The sequence below is a fragment of the Anthonomus grandis genome, chromosome 13 (assembly GCF_022605725.1).
Source record: "Anthonomus grandis grandis chromosome 13, icAntGran1.3, whole genome shotgun sequence".
In the NCBI taxonomy this organism is placed as follows: domain Eukaryota; kingdom Metazoa; phylum Arthropoda; class Insecta; order Coleoptera; family Curculionidae; genus Anthonomus; species Anthonomus grandis.
Genome location: NC_065558.1, coordinates 8,484,274 through 8,504,389, shown reverse-complemented (window position 1 = coordinate 8,504,389; position 20,116 = coordinate 8,484,274). Strand labels below are relative to the sequence as shown.

At 31.6% G+C, this 20,116-nt stretch overlaps 1 protein-coding gene across 1 annotated transcript in view; it reads right to left on the bottom strand.

Moving 5' to 3' along the window:
• Positions 1 to 20,116, bottom strand: part of LOC126743935 (26S proteasome non-ATPase regulatory subunit 1) — a 232,747-nt gene that overhangs the window by 170,962 nt on the left and 41,669 nt on the right. The window contains exon 10 of the mRNA XM_050451217.1: positions 11,975 to 12,039. Within this exon, the coding sequence (XP_050307174.1) occupies positions 11,975 to 12,039 (65 nt within the window). The remainder of the gene's footprint in view (positions 1 to 11,974; positions 12,040 to 20,116) is intronic.

Sequence of the window (20,116 nt, the reverse complement as noted above, 5' to 3'; positions counted from 1 at the left end):
TGTTTCTCAGTGATTCGTTATGGCACCCTTAGATCAGATTATGCCAAATTTATTTTTCCCTAAACTTTTTACACCGATTCGCCTGAAGATCCGAAAACTTCCAAGAAAGAAGAAAAAAACACACACACATTCCCAATATCTCCCTTCAATCGCGAAAAATATGGGACTCGCGAGACTCAAAATAACTTCTAAATTGAAAATTTATTCCGGTAGGTGCCGACTCTCGGATTAAGCGAACATCTGTTCCGAGGACACCTTTTCCGAGTTGTTCTTCGAATACGATTTGTATTGCAACTTTCGGGTCTGTTTAGCATTTCTCGGTTTTGGGGGGATTTATTTATTCCTTGTCGCTGTTTGCTAAACAAACATCACGAGTTTTTCATTAGAGAACTTTCTTTGGTAATAGTTTTTTTGAGTATTTACTGTCTCTCTGTATTGAGAGACATTTGATAAAACGTTCTTTAAGTAATTAATTTTTTTAAGGATGTATGAAGCTTGTTAATATGAGGCACTTTAAATGTAAAATTTCAAAAAAAAAATGTTTTGTATAGTATCAGTACCGTGATCAGGATTTAATTTATCCGATATATATTTTTTTTTTATAGAAACAAAAGTGCCTTAATTGATTCTCGACGCAACACCCAAATTTGTTTATTAACCACTGGAAAAAAAGCCTTTCTTGAAAGTTCAATTAAGAAGTTACGTAGATACTTTAATAATTGCCATAATTTAAAAAAAAAATCAAGCGGATGGTGGATTAAGGTAGCAACGAAAGCAACATTCAAAACATCTCTTAATTAATTATTATACAAACCGAGTGAGGTTGTGAATTTTCAAACAAATTACGTATATTCCTTGTCACTTTTCGGTAAACCTTGACTAAATTAACTGACGATAACATTCCAACAAAACAGTCGGTTTTATTATTGTTATTATATATTTTTTACAAGAAAGTCTATAGTTTTAGAGCAATTTTTAAATTCTATTTATTGCCTATCAGTTTTCGGTAAATAATCACGAGTTTTTTATTAGAAAATATTCCTTGGTAATAGTATTCTTTTAGTTTAGAGTTTTCACTTTTCCTAAGCATCGAAACATAGATTTTAAATAATAAAAACGAAAGCAACTTTATGATTAATCGAAACTAGGTCGGTCATCAATGTGAATAATTAGTATACACATCGATTAGGGCCATGAATTTTCAAACAGTTTAAATATCCGTCTGCTGAAAAATGTTCACTGTTCAGTAAAAATTGATCCGATTTTATTACGGTTTGCACTAGTGGCCAGAAAACACCTTAAAGTATGATGAAAGAAACACATTAAAATACTAATTAAAAGAAAAGTATTTTTAAGTGTCATCAAAGAAAACACTAATTATTTTACAAAAAAAAATCACTTCTCATTAACTATTGGGACGATTTGGGTGCAGTTTTTAATAATAGCTAAATATACTTGTGCACTCTAAAGAAATACGTGCCTCTATTAATAGAAGCTCTATGCACTTCTACCCTCAAACTAATAATTTTTAAGTTATTCCTTTGACGATGTCGTCGCAGCTTGACTGAGGGGAAAATCAGCACTTTGTAATGCAGTGACAGGCGCCGACTAAATTTCGGATTCTCCAGTTTCCGTTCGATGTAACGCGACGTTTTGCCTCTGCCGGAAACAATAACACAACGCGATCCCTGGCGGTTATTTAAATTAAATTTCGCAATCTGGTTTGCTAGAGACCATCCCGAAATTCCCCTGTCCCATCTCGATTTTCCCTAAAGAACTGATCGTTCACTATGAGAATCGAGGAGTTAAGAAATGTTGAACAAGCTTAGTTCTGAATAGAAACTAATTTTTAGTTTTTTGTCGTTAATTTACTATATAGGTGGTTTATATTCCGATTTCTCAAATGTTTATTTTAGTTGTTAATCCCAATTGTGAACTTTGTCTTTTTGCACTTTCGGTTTAAAAACACTTTTTTTTTAATTTAATTAAAGAACATGCTGAATTTTTACATTATGTTCAAGTTTCAATTTTTTTAAATTCAAATGTTTAAAAATAAAGTTCAAATAAATTAATTTCGTAGTTTTATTTAGTTGCAAAAGAGTTAATTAATTAGTTTTTTTACCGAATTAGAATTTTTGAATTTAAACAAAAAACTATAATTTAAAAGTGAAAAATATAAAATTAACTAAATCAAAAGAATTAACTTTTAAACGGTGGAAATGGTGTTTTCCGACGTAGTTTCTCAAATTATACAAAAAAAAACATACCCTCCTAATTCTCAAACTGAGATAAGGATATATAAATAATAACTCAACTTTTCAACTCATCTCATCAATTTCCACACCTACATAGAAATTACCCAAGCACCACACAAAGTCTACTACGAAACAAAATTATTTTATATTATTTATATTAAGAGTGTATTGAACAATAAAATATTACTTAATGGCTTTAATTGGCTTTTTAACACCTTATTTTATAACAATAACTATGTGACAGTAATGAAATAGGTAATTTGCTATTAAGCAATTTTTAAAGCAATATTATATAGCTACATTGTGTTAAGCAGGATTTGTTTATTAGGTGAACGGTTAGGAAGTTATATTAGGTGAAAGAAGACTTTATTATAGAAGAAATTACGTCCAGTGGCTTTATAGTTGTAAGGAATATGTTTATAAAAATATTTTATTACACTCTTTAAAATGATATTCATACATACAGTATTTTTAAAAGTTGTATAACATAAATATGTGTTTTTGTCCATAAAATTGTTATTTAGGAAGGTTATATAACTTTTTGAAGACTACGTAATTAAATTAATTTATGATATCTGCTACAATAAAATGTGTTTTATTTTTTCTGGCCAATACTTATTTATAAAGTATGATTTTTTTTTGAAAATTTCTAGAATTTCTTCTTGAAAAAACATTAAAAATCCGAAAATTTTAAGAGGATATTATATCAATAAAATATTTATATCACTTTTGTTAATTTTAATATTAATTTTTTTAACAACAAACAATTGAAGAAATTAATTTTAATTCATAAATAATAAATTAGCTGCTGAATATGACCCCCATTTTGTTCGGAACACAAATGTAGACGGAAAAATAAGTTGCCGAAGGCGTTTTGTAGCATTCGCGGTGTAATTTGGTTGAAAACGTTTACTATGTTGTTGCGCAGTTCATCCAAATTTCTTGGGGTTGGATTGTAGCAACGGTCTTTTACATATCCCCATATACAAAAATCTGGAATGGTTAGATCGGGAGAATAAGGTGCCCACTTGATTGGACCTGCCCGCCCTATCCATCTGTTTCCAAAAGTAATATCTAAGAAATCCCTTGCGACCCTGGAGAAGGGTCTTGGTGCACCGGAAGTAGACCGTGTGTAAAATTCCACCCTGCTGAAGTTGAGGATAAAAAAAAGTTTCCAACATATCGGTGTAATTGTTTCCATTCACTGTTGCTTATTGAAAAAAAAATGGCCCATAAATTTTAGATTTCGATACTGCACATCAAACGTTCAGCTTAGGAGAATCTCTTTCAAATTCGTTATACACTCGAGGATTTTCATCTCCCCAAATTCGGCAGTTATGATTATTTACTCGACCACTGATGTGAAATGTTGCCTCATCAGACATTGGGTGGAATGCATAAAAAGTAGTATTTGCTTTTACATAAAAGTATCTACTTCGTCTATGAAGTAAATACTACACTGTACGGCCCGGCAGAAATACCTACTACTTAAGAGAAAAGTATCTACTAGTGTCGCAGTAAGCGCGTGTCAAAGTTCTCAAAATTGACAAGACACTTGTCAAAACTCGTTTTTCTATCAGTGCGTCTAGTGTGTTCGTGTAATTCGGTTCGGATTTAAACTTTTTAAAAGTTCAGTGATTATAATACTGGTTTAACTATGAGTGGTTCTTCAGATTCCGATGCAACAAAAGAGCTAGGACAAGATAAAAACGAACAAGTATTATTTGTTACTCTACTTAACACCAAAAATTAAAAACGAAAAAGAAGATGCGCTAAAAAAATTAACAACTGATTTTAATAAAATAATGGAAAAAAACCTAGACCCAAAACAAATTTTGAAAAAGTTTAATAACATGAAAAAAAAAGTTAAGAAAATAGTTGACTTGAAAAAAACTAAAAATAAAAGAATTGTACTGAAGGAATGGCAAAAAAAATTCTACGACTTATGGAATGTAGGAGAAAACCCAGTTCTACACAGAGTACCAGGTGCATGTTAGGCCGGTGTAAGCAATGAGATTAATGTTTCCTTCCAAAACAGTGAAGATGACTTCCTCAGTTCTAAATCTGGCTCCAAACAAGTTAAAGTCATGACACCTAAAGGTTCTTAAGCAGCTGATAAGGAGGAGACACTTATACAACTACGAAAACAAATTGAAGCAGCCGAAGCCCAAATTTCGGCTTCTCGAGCTCAAGAGTCAGCCGAAGGTCAGGAACGGGCCGCAATTGCATTGGTAAATTTTGCCAAAGCTGGTGGGCAGTTAGTTGACCATTTAATTAAGCGAGACATGTTGGATTATTAACAGGAATATAAAATCTACGTATGAACCCATAATTTAAATATAATATGAGGTGTAGTATCCATTTATTTCTTTTATAGTTTGATATTTGTCAGAAACTTAAAATTGAAATAATTAGTTTATTTAGTTGTTATACTTTTTTATACTTAGTTTATTATTGAACATTTCATAAGTTACCTATTTAGTATATAATTATCATAATAATAATAATAACTTAAATTATTAGGTATGTTAGCTATCATTACGAAATAAAAACTCAGCAACTTCATTTTTGCACTGTGTACCTTGATTTCGAATTTGTGCTTGATTACCTTCTGGCATTAGTTCATTGGGATGCTGAACTTCCATCTCAATTCGATCAAAATCATGGTATGGATCTTGTAGATATTTAGCTATATTGTGAAGTACAAATGCACTCACAATATGTTCCGGAATGTTTTCAGTTTTTATACTAGAGTATTGGAAAACGCCGTTTTAACTGATCAAAGCAGCGCTCTATGACACATCGTTCCTTTGCATGGATTAAATTATAATTTTCTTGCATTGGTGTAGTTGGATTTTTATATGGTGTCAATAACCACGGGGCAACACCATATCCTTCATCACTTAATAAAGCTGTTTTGTGCACATTATTATACGTAATTCCATGCACTATGGAGTTTCGCCAAATTCGACTATCGTGTACGGAGCCTGGCCAAGATGCATCCACACTTGTAGTAAACATTTCTCGGGCATTCCAAGTAGCTTGAACATTTATTGAGCATACCCCTTTTTTGTTCACGTATTCATCACCGTGAATAGATGGTTTTGTTATTTTTACGTGGGTACAGTCAATAACACCTATAACCCTGGGCATTCGCTCACCACGTGCTCCCCCATTAATAGCAACTCGTTAGTGTTGGGAAACTTTATCCAATTGTTTCTTCTTGAATAAATTGCCTTAGATACCGTGGCTAAGGTTCTGGAAACAGTGCTTTTATTGACGTCTAGATCAACACCAACTTCTTGCTGAAATCCAGGATCTCCTGTAAGAAAAGTTATTTACATTTTTCAAATTACAAAGTTAATTTACTAGAAACACCTAAACTTCTCAAAAAACCCTCAATTTTCCGAGTTGGTGACAGGGCTCCACCCCTTGTTTCCACCGGTTCATTATCATCTTGAAGAAAATAACGTCCAAGCCACTCTACATTTTCTCTGTTAAATCTAAAATACCAAAGCGTAAATTAGATGATTGGGATCGAAAAATCTATTAAATTTATGGTAATTACCTAAATAATTTTCGATATAAATCGTCATTATTGTATTTTCTTCTTTGTTTCTATACTTTTTGACGATGCACATCCATAAAAACTGCCATTTTTTACTAAAACACTTTTTGTCAAACACCAAATTCATTTAAACTGTAGTAAATACTACTATAACTAGTAGATACTTCCAAAGCACCTTCTTCTATGTATCGCGTACATAGTAGTATATGCTACAGAGAGTAGTAAATGCTTCATTAGTGTAGTATAAACTTTAGAAATGTAGTACATACTTGAAGCATTAGCATATACTACTTTTTATGCATTCCACCCATTATTAAATTGCTTTCCGGCTCATTTCTAAAAAGATCTAGTAGTCGGAAAATAATGAAAAACACAAAGTCACGGTCTCACAACATTTACTTAAAGCTACACGTGTTTCGCTCTATTCAGAGCATCATCAGGCCTAAAACAATAATAATTAGTATTGAAAGAAAAAAAGGAGAACATTAAAAAGACTAAAACCTTAAAAAGCCACTAACGTTGGCAAAACAGTAAATAAACATACATTTAAGGTTAGCATGACTATACAGTTATTTCGAACCAAAAAAATAAAAAATTGCAAAATAATATCACACCTATTGGGAATCGAACCCGCGACAACAAGCTTACAAGCCAGAGACTATAATCTATGGGCTACCGGAACACTGAGAAGAAGTTCAAAACATTTGTTGTTAAGCCAAGGCATTTTTAACACAATATTAAACTTATTTCAGTTGGAAGAAATTATGTAAATATAAAATTGATTAAATAAGATTATTAAAAATAAGGTTGGGTTCAGAATTAAATACAGTAGTGGCCATAATTATAGCAACAAGTACATTTTTCCTTCAAATTATATGATGTGGTAGATTAGAAAAAAAACTGGTATATATTATGATGTATTTTTTACAAAGCTTTTTATTTATGTTTATTTTTTTGTTACTTTATAAAAGGAATAAAAAATGGGAATTTTTTTTAGGAAACGGGTTGGACAAAATTATAGCAACACATTTTAGAAAAATCAATTTATTTATTCTCCAAAGTCAAAATAAGATTACAATACAATAATATTCTTCAGTATTTAGTATAGTACCCTTTAGCCCTTATAACAGCGATGCATCTTTTTGGCATGGATAAAATAAGTTTGTTTATAACATCATGATCGATTGACAACCAAGTATCCTGAAGAGCTTCGAAAAGTTCTCCAGCATTTTTGAAATTCCTGGTTCTACACCTGTTATCCACAATTTCCCAAAGATTTTCTATTGGATTTAAATCCGGAGATTGGGAGGGCCACTTCATAACATTAATTTTTTTCATCATGGAGAAACTCTTTTATTAGCCTTGAAGAATGTTTTGGATCATTGTCATGTTGAAATTGATATAACAGCGGCATATTTTCTTCAGAATAGGGTAACATAGCATTCTTTAATATATCCTTGTACATAAATCGATCCATAATCCCTTCTATTCTGTGAAGAGGTCCCATACCATACCCCGAAAAACAGTCCCACACTAAAACTGAACCACCACCATGCTTAACTGTAGGAGAAGTGTACCGAGGATTAAATCTTTTGCCTACAGGACGTCGAACGTATGCAGCACCATCACTTTTAAATAAATTGAATTTTGATTCATCGCTAAAAATAACTCTGCGCCACTGATCAATAGTCCAGCCCTGGTGTTCTAGAGCAAATTCAAGTCGGGCCTTCACGTTCTTCTTGGAAAGAAGAGGCTTTTTTGCTGGTCTGCGTCCAAACAACTTATTTTCAAATAGACGCCGCCTTATGGATCGTTCACTAAGATCGGAACACCCACTGCCATCCAAAAGCCCTTTAATTTTTGAAGAGGACAAAAATGGGTTTTGCCTGGAAATCCGAACAATCATTTTGTCACTTTTTTTTTAAGTTTTCCGGGGACGTCCCGAATTTTTTTTGGGTACTACCAGCCCTGTGTTATTGTATCTTTTCACTATACGTGATACAACTGATCTGTGAAGAGCAAAATTTTTTGCAATGGATGACTGTTTGATGCCTGACTTGATATACTGTTTGATACTGATTAATTATAAGTTGCCTCACTTCAACAGACACGGTTTTACCACGATTCATACTGTTATTTAAATAAGTTAATAACTACCAAGAAATCACAATATAAATTGTTTCAATATTGCACTTCAAAAGATTGAAAGAGCACTAAATTTCAAATGTTGCTATAATTATGACTAGGTGAAATATTTGCAATTACAAATATTTATTGTCAGCAAAAAAACAGGTAGGCTTTTTTTTATTTGAATGAGAAATTTTGTTTAAATATTAAGAGGCCATCTAAACCAGTGGCGTACTTTTACGATTAAAACATACATATAATAGTTATTATTAAATATTAGTAAAATTCAGATTTGTTGCTATAATTTTGGCCACTACTGTACGTCGTTAACACAGACAAGAACAGAACTCTTCTTGGCTTTAAGAAGACTTTTTAACATCGCCCTGTCAAAGGAAGCGTTTGCTAAAGAGCTTAATATTATAAAAACATATTGCTTTTAATAATGGATTCCCACTTTACTTAATTAACAAATTATACTTTAAGTTCTTAAATAAATACAGGTTGACTTACAATCTTCTTCATTAGAAAGACGACAAAAAGTCCTTTAGATCTTTGTCCTTTTTCGGCTCAATTTCATTAAATTTAGCTAATTGAAGACCTCGAATATCAAAATCGCTTTCAAAACCGCGAATAATTAAAAAAAAACAGTTAGTGAGCGTGATAGACAAGGCAAATGTCTTTTCGAAATCAGGGGTTTACTCTTTGAAATGTGGGGATTGTGACGCTGTATATATTGGCCAATCTGGAAGAAAAATTTCTACACGCGTTAAAGAACATGTAGCGTTGTTTGAGAAATTTAAAAATACAGACGTCCGTGATACAGTCAGCGTTTGCGAATCACCTGTTAGCTTCCACACATCACTTTCCTCCAGAGGTCGGAGCTGAAATACTTCATGAATGCCCTAAAGGGAAAAAGCTTGACCTTCTGGAGAGGATGGAAATTACTAAAGCCAAGAAGAGTCCTGTTCTTGTCTGTGTTAACGACGTATTTAATTTTGAACCCAACCTTATTTTTAATAATCTTATTTAATCAATTTTATATTTACATAATTTCTTCCAACTGAAATAAGTTTAATATTGTGTTAAAATGCCTTGGCTTAACAACAAATGTTTTGAACTTCTTCTCGGTGTTCCGGTAGCCCATAGGTTATAGTCTCTGGCTTGTAAGCTTGTTGTCGCGGGTTCGATTCCCAATAGGTGTGATATTATTTTGCAATTTTTTATTTTTTTGGTTCGAAATAACTGTATAGTCATCCTAACCTTAAATGTATGTTTATTTACTGTTTTGCCAACGTTAGTGGCTTTTTAAGGTTTTAGTCTTTTTAATGTTCTCCTTTTTTTCTTTCAATACTAATTATTATTGTTTTAGGCCTGATGATGCTCTGAATAGAGCGAAACACGTGTAGCTTTAAGTAAATGTTGTGAGACCGTGACTTTGTGTTTCAATGTTTCATTGTTTTCCGTCTGTTGTATACGTCGGTCTCTTTGTGAAAAATGGATGAGATTTTCTTATTAGATCTAGTAGTGTTTCGCACATTAAGTATTTTTTTTCAAGGGCGTGATTTTTTATTTTTTTTGAAGTTTGGAAGAATTTTGTAGGGTATAAACTTAATTATTTTTAGAATTTTATGTACTTTACTTTTTGACATATTTGTCGTTTGAGCTATCTTCCTAATAGATATTTGGTTATTGTTTTACACTTCTTTTACCAGCAAAATATCATCCAACAGATTATCTTGTGCATTTAGGTTTGTTCTAACTTTTCTTTTAACTGTTCCCTCCTGGGAAAATTGGCGTACCCAATGAAGTATAGAATTGCGTGAAGGTCGAGCCCTTTCAAAAATCAGCCTAAATCTTCTTCTCGTCTGCGTAACTGATTGGCATTCACTAAATAATAACACGCAACGTGCCTTTTCCCGGGTGGTAAACATATTTAAACCCTTCAAAATCTTAAAAAAATGCAAAAATACATATAGAAATCAAATTATTGGGACTGCCCAACCAATGACGTTAAAAAGATTTCACAGTAGTTGAAACCCACAAAACAAATTTTGCAACTCACAGGCTCCTTGACAAGCTACAATTGTTATTTATTGCTATAATTGTTATTTAATAGGTATTTATTGTAGGAAAATTTTCAAAAAGGTGTCATTTACTAAAATTGGCTCTGTAAAAAAAAAATAATGAATTTAAGACAATTTATACATTTTCAGAAAGGGGATTTAACAGGCTTTCATGTGAAATTAAAAAGTACAGGGTACATACATTAAAAGTGCATCATTTTTTTCCTCCTATTTCAGGTAAATTTTTAAACTTGGCCACACTGTCAAAAAAAAAATCATCAAAATATTGATGAAGTTCTGTGAAAACCGCACATTGTTGTCATTTTTCGTTCTCGACTTATAAGCAGTTAAAATGTGTCAGTTTATAGATGGACACCCTGTATTAGTGTTTCTTATAAAATTAAATAGATTTATCTAATGACGCCATTTTTTAATGACATTTATTTAGGTTTATTTCCGCCATGTTGGTTTTTACGGAATAAATTAAATGCATATGCAATTTTAAGAAAAACAGACTTGAATTACGATTGAGTTGTGATATTTCTTTTATTTATTTATGTACATAATATAATTGTTAATGGTAGAATGATTTTAGGAAATTCTTTTTACTTATCCAAAATCTTTAATATTCCTAAGATGCGAATATACACTTATAATATCAGTAAAATTTGTTGCGCAAGAAAATGTTTGCCCAGAAAACCCTCAAATAATATTTAATAATCCTCGAATACAAATTGTTTTGATTAAAATATTTATATTTTATAATTGTGTTTAAATAGTCTTATAAGTTAGTAATAAAACAATAAATAAAAAAACATTAATAAAATAATTTTGTAAATGCTTTTTTATTATGGACTGGAACCGATTTTATCATCCTATATAAAACTCTTAAATGAGTTTAATGAAATAAAAATATTTTATTAGCGTTGGCCCCTCTCGAGTTTATAAATGTGAGTGTGTAATTTTTGTAATATTATATAGCGTGCTATATCATAATTTCAAGCACATTTGTGCTGCTTATAAACGAGAAAACCATAATATACAAAACGTTTAACTATTCAAACATAATGCCCCTTCAAATTCTTAATTCTCCTTTAACAGGCTCGCATTCAATAACTCGCATTTTACCTCTTTCATACAAGTGTGGCGTACTCCTATCCATCCTGCATAAAATGATACTCCCATTAAAAAAAATAAATAAACATTTCCAAGTCTTTTAATAGTGAGGAAATAAATGGCCGTGTGTCATTTACGCACGACCGCAGATAATTAACTCGAACGGAACTATAAACGGTTCGTCCATTAATAATATGCACCGGCGGCTTTTGTTATATAATCCCCCCCGTAATAAACGTTAAGATCTACCGGGGGGTATTTTATCTTTTAACTGGCGTCATTAACACCTTCGCTAAAGTTTTGTCCTATAAATTACGTGATTAATGTACGAGCGGCATACGGTAGGTCCCAAAAGTATAAAGAAAAATGTGGTTTTTGGGGTTTTAGTTTAGTGTGCTGCTATTGCAAAACTAAAAATGCTTTTTGCAGTATTAGAGCCTCGATATTTAAAAACACAAAAGCTCTTTTAAAAAACCTCTGAAATGTACTCACGACCATTTTTCAGCACCTTATCTAAACTTCTCCCGCTACCTTATACACAACATTTTATTCAATTTACATAAGGAAATCGATCTTTCTTTTTTATTCCCTGTGTCAGTCATAACTCAACGCCTCCGTAAGAAAAAGAGAGAAAAAAAACCTGTTTAATCTAATACGAGCCCACGCAGACATACATTCAACCCCCGGTACAAAAGGGTCTCGGCACCTTTGTACAACGAATAGAGGAAAAAAAATTGCCAAGCAACCCTTTGATGGAAACTGGCGTCTTATTTCCATCTTAGTTCCACTCTATTATTCGGGGTGGAACTCGGATTTTTTTACTGGTTATGAATAAATTGACTTACCTGAATAGAAGGAAGCCCAGAGCGGTTACGGCGGCCCGTCTGACGTCATCGTTTACGTCGGAAACCTGAAAACAAAATGGGTTTTCAAAAAAAAAACTAATAAGGGTGCCTTTTAAAGTTCAAAGGTCAGACTTTAAAAATTATTCATTTAACTTAAAGATGTTTTGTTTGTGAGGTTTGAGGTTCTCTTTTGGTTCATACTATTCTATATAGTCTGAGAGTCTAGTACAAGGATCTGAGCCACTTGGAAAGTCTGGAGTGATCTTCTAAGTGCTCTTCCAGACAAATTAGGGTAATCTGGGTAGCGTTTTCAACGTTGTCATAAGGATATGTCCCAAAAAATCGATATGTGGCTCTCCTAAGACCTTTATCATGAACACAGTTTAAAAATAAAAAAAGAATTACTATAAAATGAGTGTATTCATACGTGATTGGATTAACTGATTTTAGAATTAACAACTTTAGAATGATAGCGAGGATACTAAGGAACTGAGACAGGGATATGTCCCCAAAAAGTCGATATGTGGCTCTCCTAAGACCCTTATCATGGACACAGTTTAAAAATAAGAAAAGAATTACTATAAAATGAGTGTATTCATACGTGATTAGATTAACTGAACTAGAAAAACACAATTTTAGAATGATGCCGAGGATATCAAAAAAGTGAGACAGCGATATGTCCCAAAAAGTCGATATTTGGCTCTCCTAAGACCTTTATCATGGACACAGTTTAAAAATAAGAGAAGAATTACTAAAAAATGAGTGTATTCTTATGTGATTTGATCAACTGAACTAGAAAAACACAATTTTAGAATGATGCCGAGGATATCAAAGAAGTGAGACAGCGATATGTCCCAAAAAGTCGATATGTGACTCTTCTAAGACCTTTATCATGAACGCAGTTTAAAAATAAAAGAATTACTATAAAATGAGTGAATTTGTACGTAATAACCGATATCCTGAAAACAGTTTAAGAATTCTCCTCCTTCATCAATCAGTTTAATGTTCTTTAAAATGACCATAACAACATTTTTGTTTTTTTTTTAAGTTGTTCTCTTGCTTGAGCCTTGAGTTTTACATCCAAAAAACCTTTTTTTTTCATACAGTATCCCCGTTTACATACATATAAGCATGAAATTTATAAACCCTCCCCTGGGGCACGTTCCAATTTCCCTAAAAGAATAAAGTTCTTATTAAGTTGTTTTCTCTTCTTTTCATTATTATTATTATTTTTTTTTGTTGCAGAGTAGCGGGAGCAGAATGTTTTTAATAAAAAGGGAGGAAGGGCTCGTTTTGTGTCGTCAAATAAGACCCTTTCATTGCTGTTCTTAAAAAATTCCAGAAATATCATTGCTTTTTTATGCAGTGATGTCCTGGAAATTCAATATTCAAGATGGTTCAGTATAATATATTTAGAGTAAGTGAGTGTATAGACAAAAAAAAGTTCGCTCTTTTATAAATGCTGCTGTAAACCCTCAAAAGTTTCCCTATGAGGAAACCCTTTGGATTTTCTCAGCGTATTTTTCCGCTCGTCATTCCTCCTAACCGCCACGTGCCACGTTCAACTAAAAAGACGCCTCAAATCCCAACCATTTTCGTAACAATAATTACTACAAACGGGATAACGTGTTCGCTAGGGAGGAACATCCTGTACGGATTCTGGAACAGCGGAAACGCTTCCGAAATGCAAATTTCTAGTCTTAGTCGTGCAGTAATCAGCCTCGCGAGGATGTGTCGTCTAAGTTCTGGTTTATGTCAGTGTATGTATAGTATGGGGAAGAATTCGCGAACTTTGGATCGAATATTGCGAATTCCTTTGTACAAAACCAGACAGTCGACGTCATAACTTCCGGTGAATTTTACCGAAAAATATGCGTACACTGTATAAGAAAGAAAATGTCTTTTGGGGTGTAATTGCATAAAGGCATTTCACACAATCAGTATTAGGATAAAAAGTTGTTTCGGATTTAAAAGTGACTCAATAAGGAATTTGGAAAGAAACAATTTGGAGACAATTTCAAGTCGAAAAAATGACTGGAAACCTGTTAGAAAAGTTAAAACTCATCAATGACAATAAGAAGCGTTGTTTGGGAATTCATATCCCACATTAATCAGTATAATGTTCATTAAAATTGCCTTAATAACATTTTAGTTTTTTAGTAAATAAATAGGAATTTTCGTAATTTTGATGATGAAGACACGATTTTCGGAGTTACGTAGTAATAATCACTTTAAATTATGACATCATATTTTTCGTCAAAGATACGACGTTTGACTAAGAGTTCTTTTATGAAATGAATAAAAAATAGAGACAAAAAAACTATAACTAAAAATGTAGCATATTTATAAAATAACGTAATTTGTAGCTTTTTAATAGTTTTTATGCACAGTTTATTTACCTATTTTTAGGCATTTTTTTGTCCATTTGTTCTATGTTACTTAAGACATTTAGAGTAATTTTCCATCTTATTCCAGGCATTTGAATAAGTTTTTAACCAAGTCCAGGCATTTAAAGACATTCTAATTTTCTCTCAGTAATTTAAGGTTATTTTTGATCCCTTTTCAGTTGTTGAAATAATTCGTGTGTGTAATAAGTACGTAAATTAATTGAATTAGAAAAATTTAGTTTTAAATGTAAATACTTCAAATTCAGAGTTTTTTAAAATTAAATTATGGAAAAATTAGTTTTCTTTTTATAATTTGAAAAACCTGAATTTTGAAAATGTAATTAAAATTCACGTTTTCACAATATAAAATAATTTAATAGTAAACATTAAATTCGAAACTTGGAATTCCAAAAATTTGATTTTTTTGAGAATCAAAAAAAAAAGATGAAATTAATTGCATTAAAAAAATTAATATATAAATTTAAATTTTCTATAAATGAAATAAGCAAAAAATTATACTTCTTGAACTTGAAAAAAAAACGAACATAAAGAAGGAACTGTAATTTAAAATGTTCACGATATACACTGGTGGCCAAAAGTAAATTGACAAATTCCATTTTTATGGATATATTTCATCTGAAGCAAAGGGAAAACCGGTTGAGCTTATTAGTGTTCAGGAATGTAAACAACATAGTTTGAACAAACAAATTCCATAGATTTTTATTGCTTGCACTTTTTCTCAATATTTTTTTTTATCAAATTCCAATAACTTTGTTTGACTGCTAGGTGGCCAAAATTGGATTGACAAACAACATATTTATTCAAGACTGTTTCATGCGTTGGTTTCTGTTGATATGACTTTCCTTACTAAAATAGTTTTGAAAAATATTCACAATGCCACGTAGTATAACTTTATCAATCGATATTAAGATGCGAATAATCGACGATTACCGGAAATGGGTTAAACAGGCGGATATTGCTCGAAAATTTTCTCTTTTGAGGGCAACAGTACGTCAAATAATAAAAAATTTTAATCTCCGTGGAAGTGTTGTTCCTCTAAAAAAAATTGGCCGACCAAAGAAGACCACTAGTCGTGTGGACAAATTAATTTTGAAAAAAGCAAAACTTGACTCATTCGCAACTTCAAAAGAAATCAAGCTGCATTTGGAAGAAGAAGGTGTGGGTTCAGTTAGTTATCGTACCATTAGAAGGAGACTTCGACATAGTGATTTAAAAACAAGACGCCCTGCAAAGAAACCACTGCTAAGTTTAAAAAATGTACGGGCGCGATTGAGCTTTGCTCGAGATCATAGTCACTGGACAGTCTCCGAATGATGAATCAAAGTTCAATTTGATTAATTCGGATGGCAAAAGATATGTTAGGCGTCCTGTGAACCAAAGGTATGATCCCAAATATACGGTGTCCACAGTCAAGCATGGAGGTGGTTCCGTGATGGTGTGGGGGTGTTTTTCGGGCTATGGGATCACTCTTAAAAATAGGTGAATAAAAATTCAACAATTGTATAGATTTTACATACAATTTGATTCTGGAAATGGTACAGAATCAATTTGTGTAGAATTTCTCTATGCTATTGTGTTTAAACAACTGTGGTTCTATAATCAACAAATTGTGTATCAATTTGATTTATTTTATTGTATATATAGTACACTATTTGTGTACTTAAATTCGACAATATTTTATATTTATTTAATATAATTGTTCAGTAAATAAGCAAACTCTTAGTGTCTTTTTTTAATATGGTATGTACAGGAAAAAAACACAATTTGTGCATTTTAAATACACACGTTAGTGTAGGTTGTTTTTACAATATATTGTATTTTCTTTTATTTCAACTATAAAATTTTATTACAAATTGTGTATAATAATACTATATATTGTTTTATAAATTTAAGTATAGTGTAGGTTACTAGGTTTTATAGGGTTTGTATATCAAATTAACATAAGAACTGGAGTTTTTTATTACAATTTTTTTTTTATCAAAATGATTGTTATTTCGTTTTAAATCGCCCTTCATCAATTTATTTCAAAACCACTTAATAAAAATAAATGACACAACAAAACGAAAAAACTTAAAAGAAAATAGAAATACCTAATAGGAACGAAATTTCTTATGTAGGTACATACCTACATATTAACAACATACAGTTTTAAGCTAAGGGTTTTATTTACAGGTACATAATAATATGCTCCTGGAGTTGGTCCAATAAACCCCACTCCTTAAGTTTATCTTCAACGAATATATCCACTTTTTTCTTATGCAATTTTAACCCTTTTAACACTTAACAAAACGAAAAAACCTTAAAACAAATTAATGCCGGCCGGTTGATTGAAGGACTAAAGAATGAACAGTTGTGACACTGGGAATTATAGCAATGCTGCCAAATCAAATGTATCTTAAAGATTACACCGCCAATTAAAAAAGTTACGTTTCCTTTTTCCTTGCGCGTGTTATTATCACGATATTATTTAAAGAAAAAATAAAATTAGAACTTATGCTGATTGGGCTTATTTTTAAATATCCTATTATATCATTTTCAATTAACAACTTTAAATCGACTGCAAATTTTGATGCATACCTTTACAACTGTTTAATATTGAATCTGGCAACATTGACGCTAACAACGAAGTTCTAGCGTCAAAGGCAAGGGCGTCGGGCGCGTCCCCCTTTTTACACAATTGTGTATTATAACTACACAATACATGTTTTAAAATTCAATAATTGTGAAGGGCTATTAGCAAGAATCTTTTTTATTCTACACAATTGTAAATAAAATCAACACAAGCCAGAACAAAAAATTAATTAAAAATTGTAGTAAAAATATATTTGGTTATTAGATTTTTTACCAAACTGCATTGGATTTTAAAAAAAATGTGGAATATTTATACACATTATCTTAATAATTAATATCCACTTATGGTGTATTAATTTAATATGCAATAATTGTATGAATTATACACATTAAAACATATACAAAATGCCTGAGAATTTTTATACAGGACTGTGAGATATTATCTAACAATTGTGTATTAAAATTAAACATTTTTTTTACACAACAAAATGTGAAAAAATCCATCGGGATTTTTCTGTGTGATGGATCCACTACACTTGATAGAAGGCACGATGGATCGTTTCATGTATAAAGACATACTGCAGGATGTTATGGTACCTTACGCTGATAAAGTTATGCCACTCAACCACTACTTTCAACATGATAACGATCCGAAACACGCATCCAAGGTCGTTAAGCAATGGTTGACCCAAGAAAAAATGAATGTTATCAAATGGCCGTCAGTCACCGGACCTAAATCCGATCGAGAACATTTGGGATTACATTAATCGTCACATCCGATGTAAGAATTTGAAGAAAACCACCTATTTTTAAATTATATGCGTAGTATGTTACATTCGTTTGGATTTGGGATTCAGCATGTCATGTCGCGTCGTTTTTTTTGTCGAAAACCTTTTTAATTTTTTTTTTGATTGTATAACGACAGCCCTATTCTACTACTTTAAAAAATTATTGAATCGTATTTAATTTATGTTAAAGTGGTTTTTTTTTTTAAGATTTTCTACAGGTTAGTAAATTTAAAACTTATTAGTTTTTTTTTTTTTTTATTGGCAATGTGTAAATATATTTTTATTAATGTTTATAAATTTAATATTTTGCGTGAATAGGAGGAAATAACTTATGCATGTATTTATCTAAAATTGTTTCATGCTGAAGAGAAAATTTATATTTAAAGTGATCATCTGAGATAATTTATTTACTGAATTTTAGGTATATTTTCGAAATTAGTTTTTTTTTAAATTATTTGTGTGTTTCAAAAGTAAGCTAGAGCCTTGTTGAATCTAACTAACATTTCGACCCTCACTGGGAGAATATTCAGACGTAAATCATACCACGGATAAATAAAAATATGTTTCGCGAATTTGTCCGTTTATCTGTGATAATACCTAGAATATTGACTCAACTATTCAACTCATAGCTGAGTAGCCTCCCGTATGGGACCTCAGTACCTTCTAGTGATGGCTGGATAACTAACCCAACTCTCTTCAGTTTTAAATGGATAGTATGTATGAGGAATTAGAAAGGAACAGTAAATAAATTATCTTTATTTTTTTTTGTAACCGAAGGTAGAACTTATTTACTCAGCATGATTCGATTTTTAGGGAATTGAGATCGAGGGTTTCTCTGTCGTGCTCTTTTCCCTCGTGAATTCCAGGCTGAGTACGGCATTTTTTTACATAAATAAACTAAGTAGGTGTATTATCAAGACTGCATTTTCTTTAATACCACCCTAATAATTCAAATTTCCCTAATTTTGCCTTGTCAAACGCATGCGAGATAAGTAAAAGAGAGAGCGATTCTGTTACAAAACACAACGTAGGGAGGGTATTGGTTTCTTATTTATTTATTTTTTTCTCGTTCGATCTTTTTCTTATTTATTAAAAAAAATAAACTTATCTCATCCATTCTTTATGGACGAACCTGGGTTTGTTATACTACAAATTTCAGAAATAAACAAGAACTTTTTGAAGCTTTGAAGACATGCCGGATATCCATTGACACGTCCTATATTGACAATTTAATTAGGTCAATGCCCAAAAGATTGGTTGAAGTGAGAAGAAATAGAGGCTATGCAACGCATTATTGAATAAAACCCTTTAAATTTTCTATACTTATTTTTATTTTAGTAAGCTTTGAATTTGTCAATTTAATTTTGGCCACTTGAAAATTGTTTATTTTTTTAATTTTTTTTTTATAAAATTGGGTATTACGAATAAATAGTTTAAATATAATTAAACATTACAAATAGGCTACGTTGTTTTTTAATCAGGTAGTGTCCCACCTAATTTATCATTTCCTAAACCGTGATAGAAATAAATTTGACAAATAAGTAGTTGTCAATCTACTTTTAGCCACCAGTGTATTTATTTGATTTTTATTAATTGATAAATAATTGAAACGTAAAAATTAAAGTAGGCCTATGATTACGAAATTCGGTATTCGGGCATAATGTTGCATTCTAAACAACTTTTTTTATATCTTGCCTAGAAATGCTACTTTACCTAGTCATAAAATTTTAAAAATGCTCGTATCAAGGCATGCATGATTTAAAAAAAATATAAAAATATGCTAAATTTGATCAAGCAGGGCTGGATGCCAAACGGTGAAATTTTAACCCCAAAATTTTTTGTCATTTTTATATACGCGACTGATCAAGTTCTATTTTGAGTGCGAAAACATCCGTGAATTAATGAATAGCAGAGACGAAGTAGGAGAGACGCTACTATTGTTCCTTTTTTAACTCGTGACTTATATTTGTTATTGTTAGTTAATTCGTTGATTGAGGCACCGGAGACCTAAATTGGGCCGACCTGTATATCCTATAAAAATCAATGATTTTCTTTATTAAATATGGAGGGACATATTTTAAGCGACATGACGTTCTTTAACAATGGTTTAAGATATAAAACGGGGCATTTTTTCTGAGAATATTCTTCGACAATGTTCCCCCCGAAAACTAGTTCCGGTCTATTCATTCCCCGTCATCTCCATAAAACTTTTATTTTACCCCCGGACCGTTTTACTAAGGAGAGACGTTTGAAAAAGATTTTTCCTTCTTTTTGAATTATAAATTTTATTTGCCCCGGCGGGACGTCGTTTCGGGTTTATTATCCGAATTCTACGTTACGTCGTATCGTTTACCCATTTAGATTTTGTGTGGTTA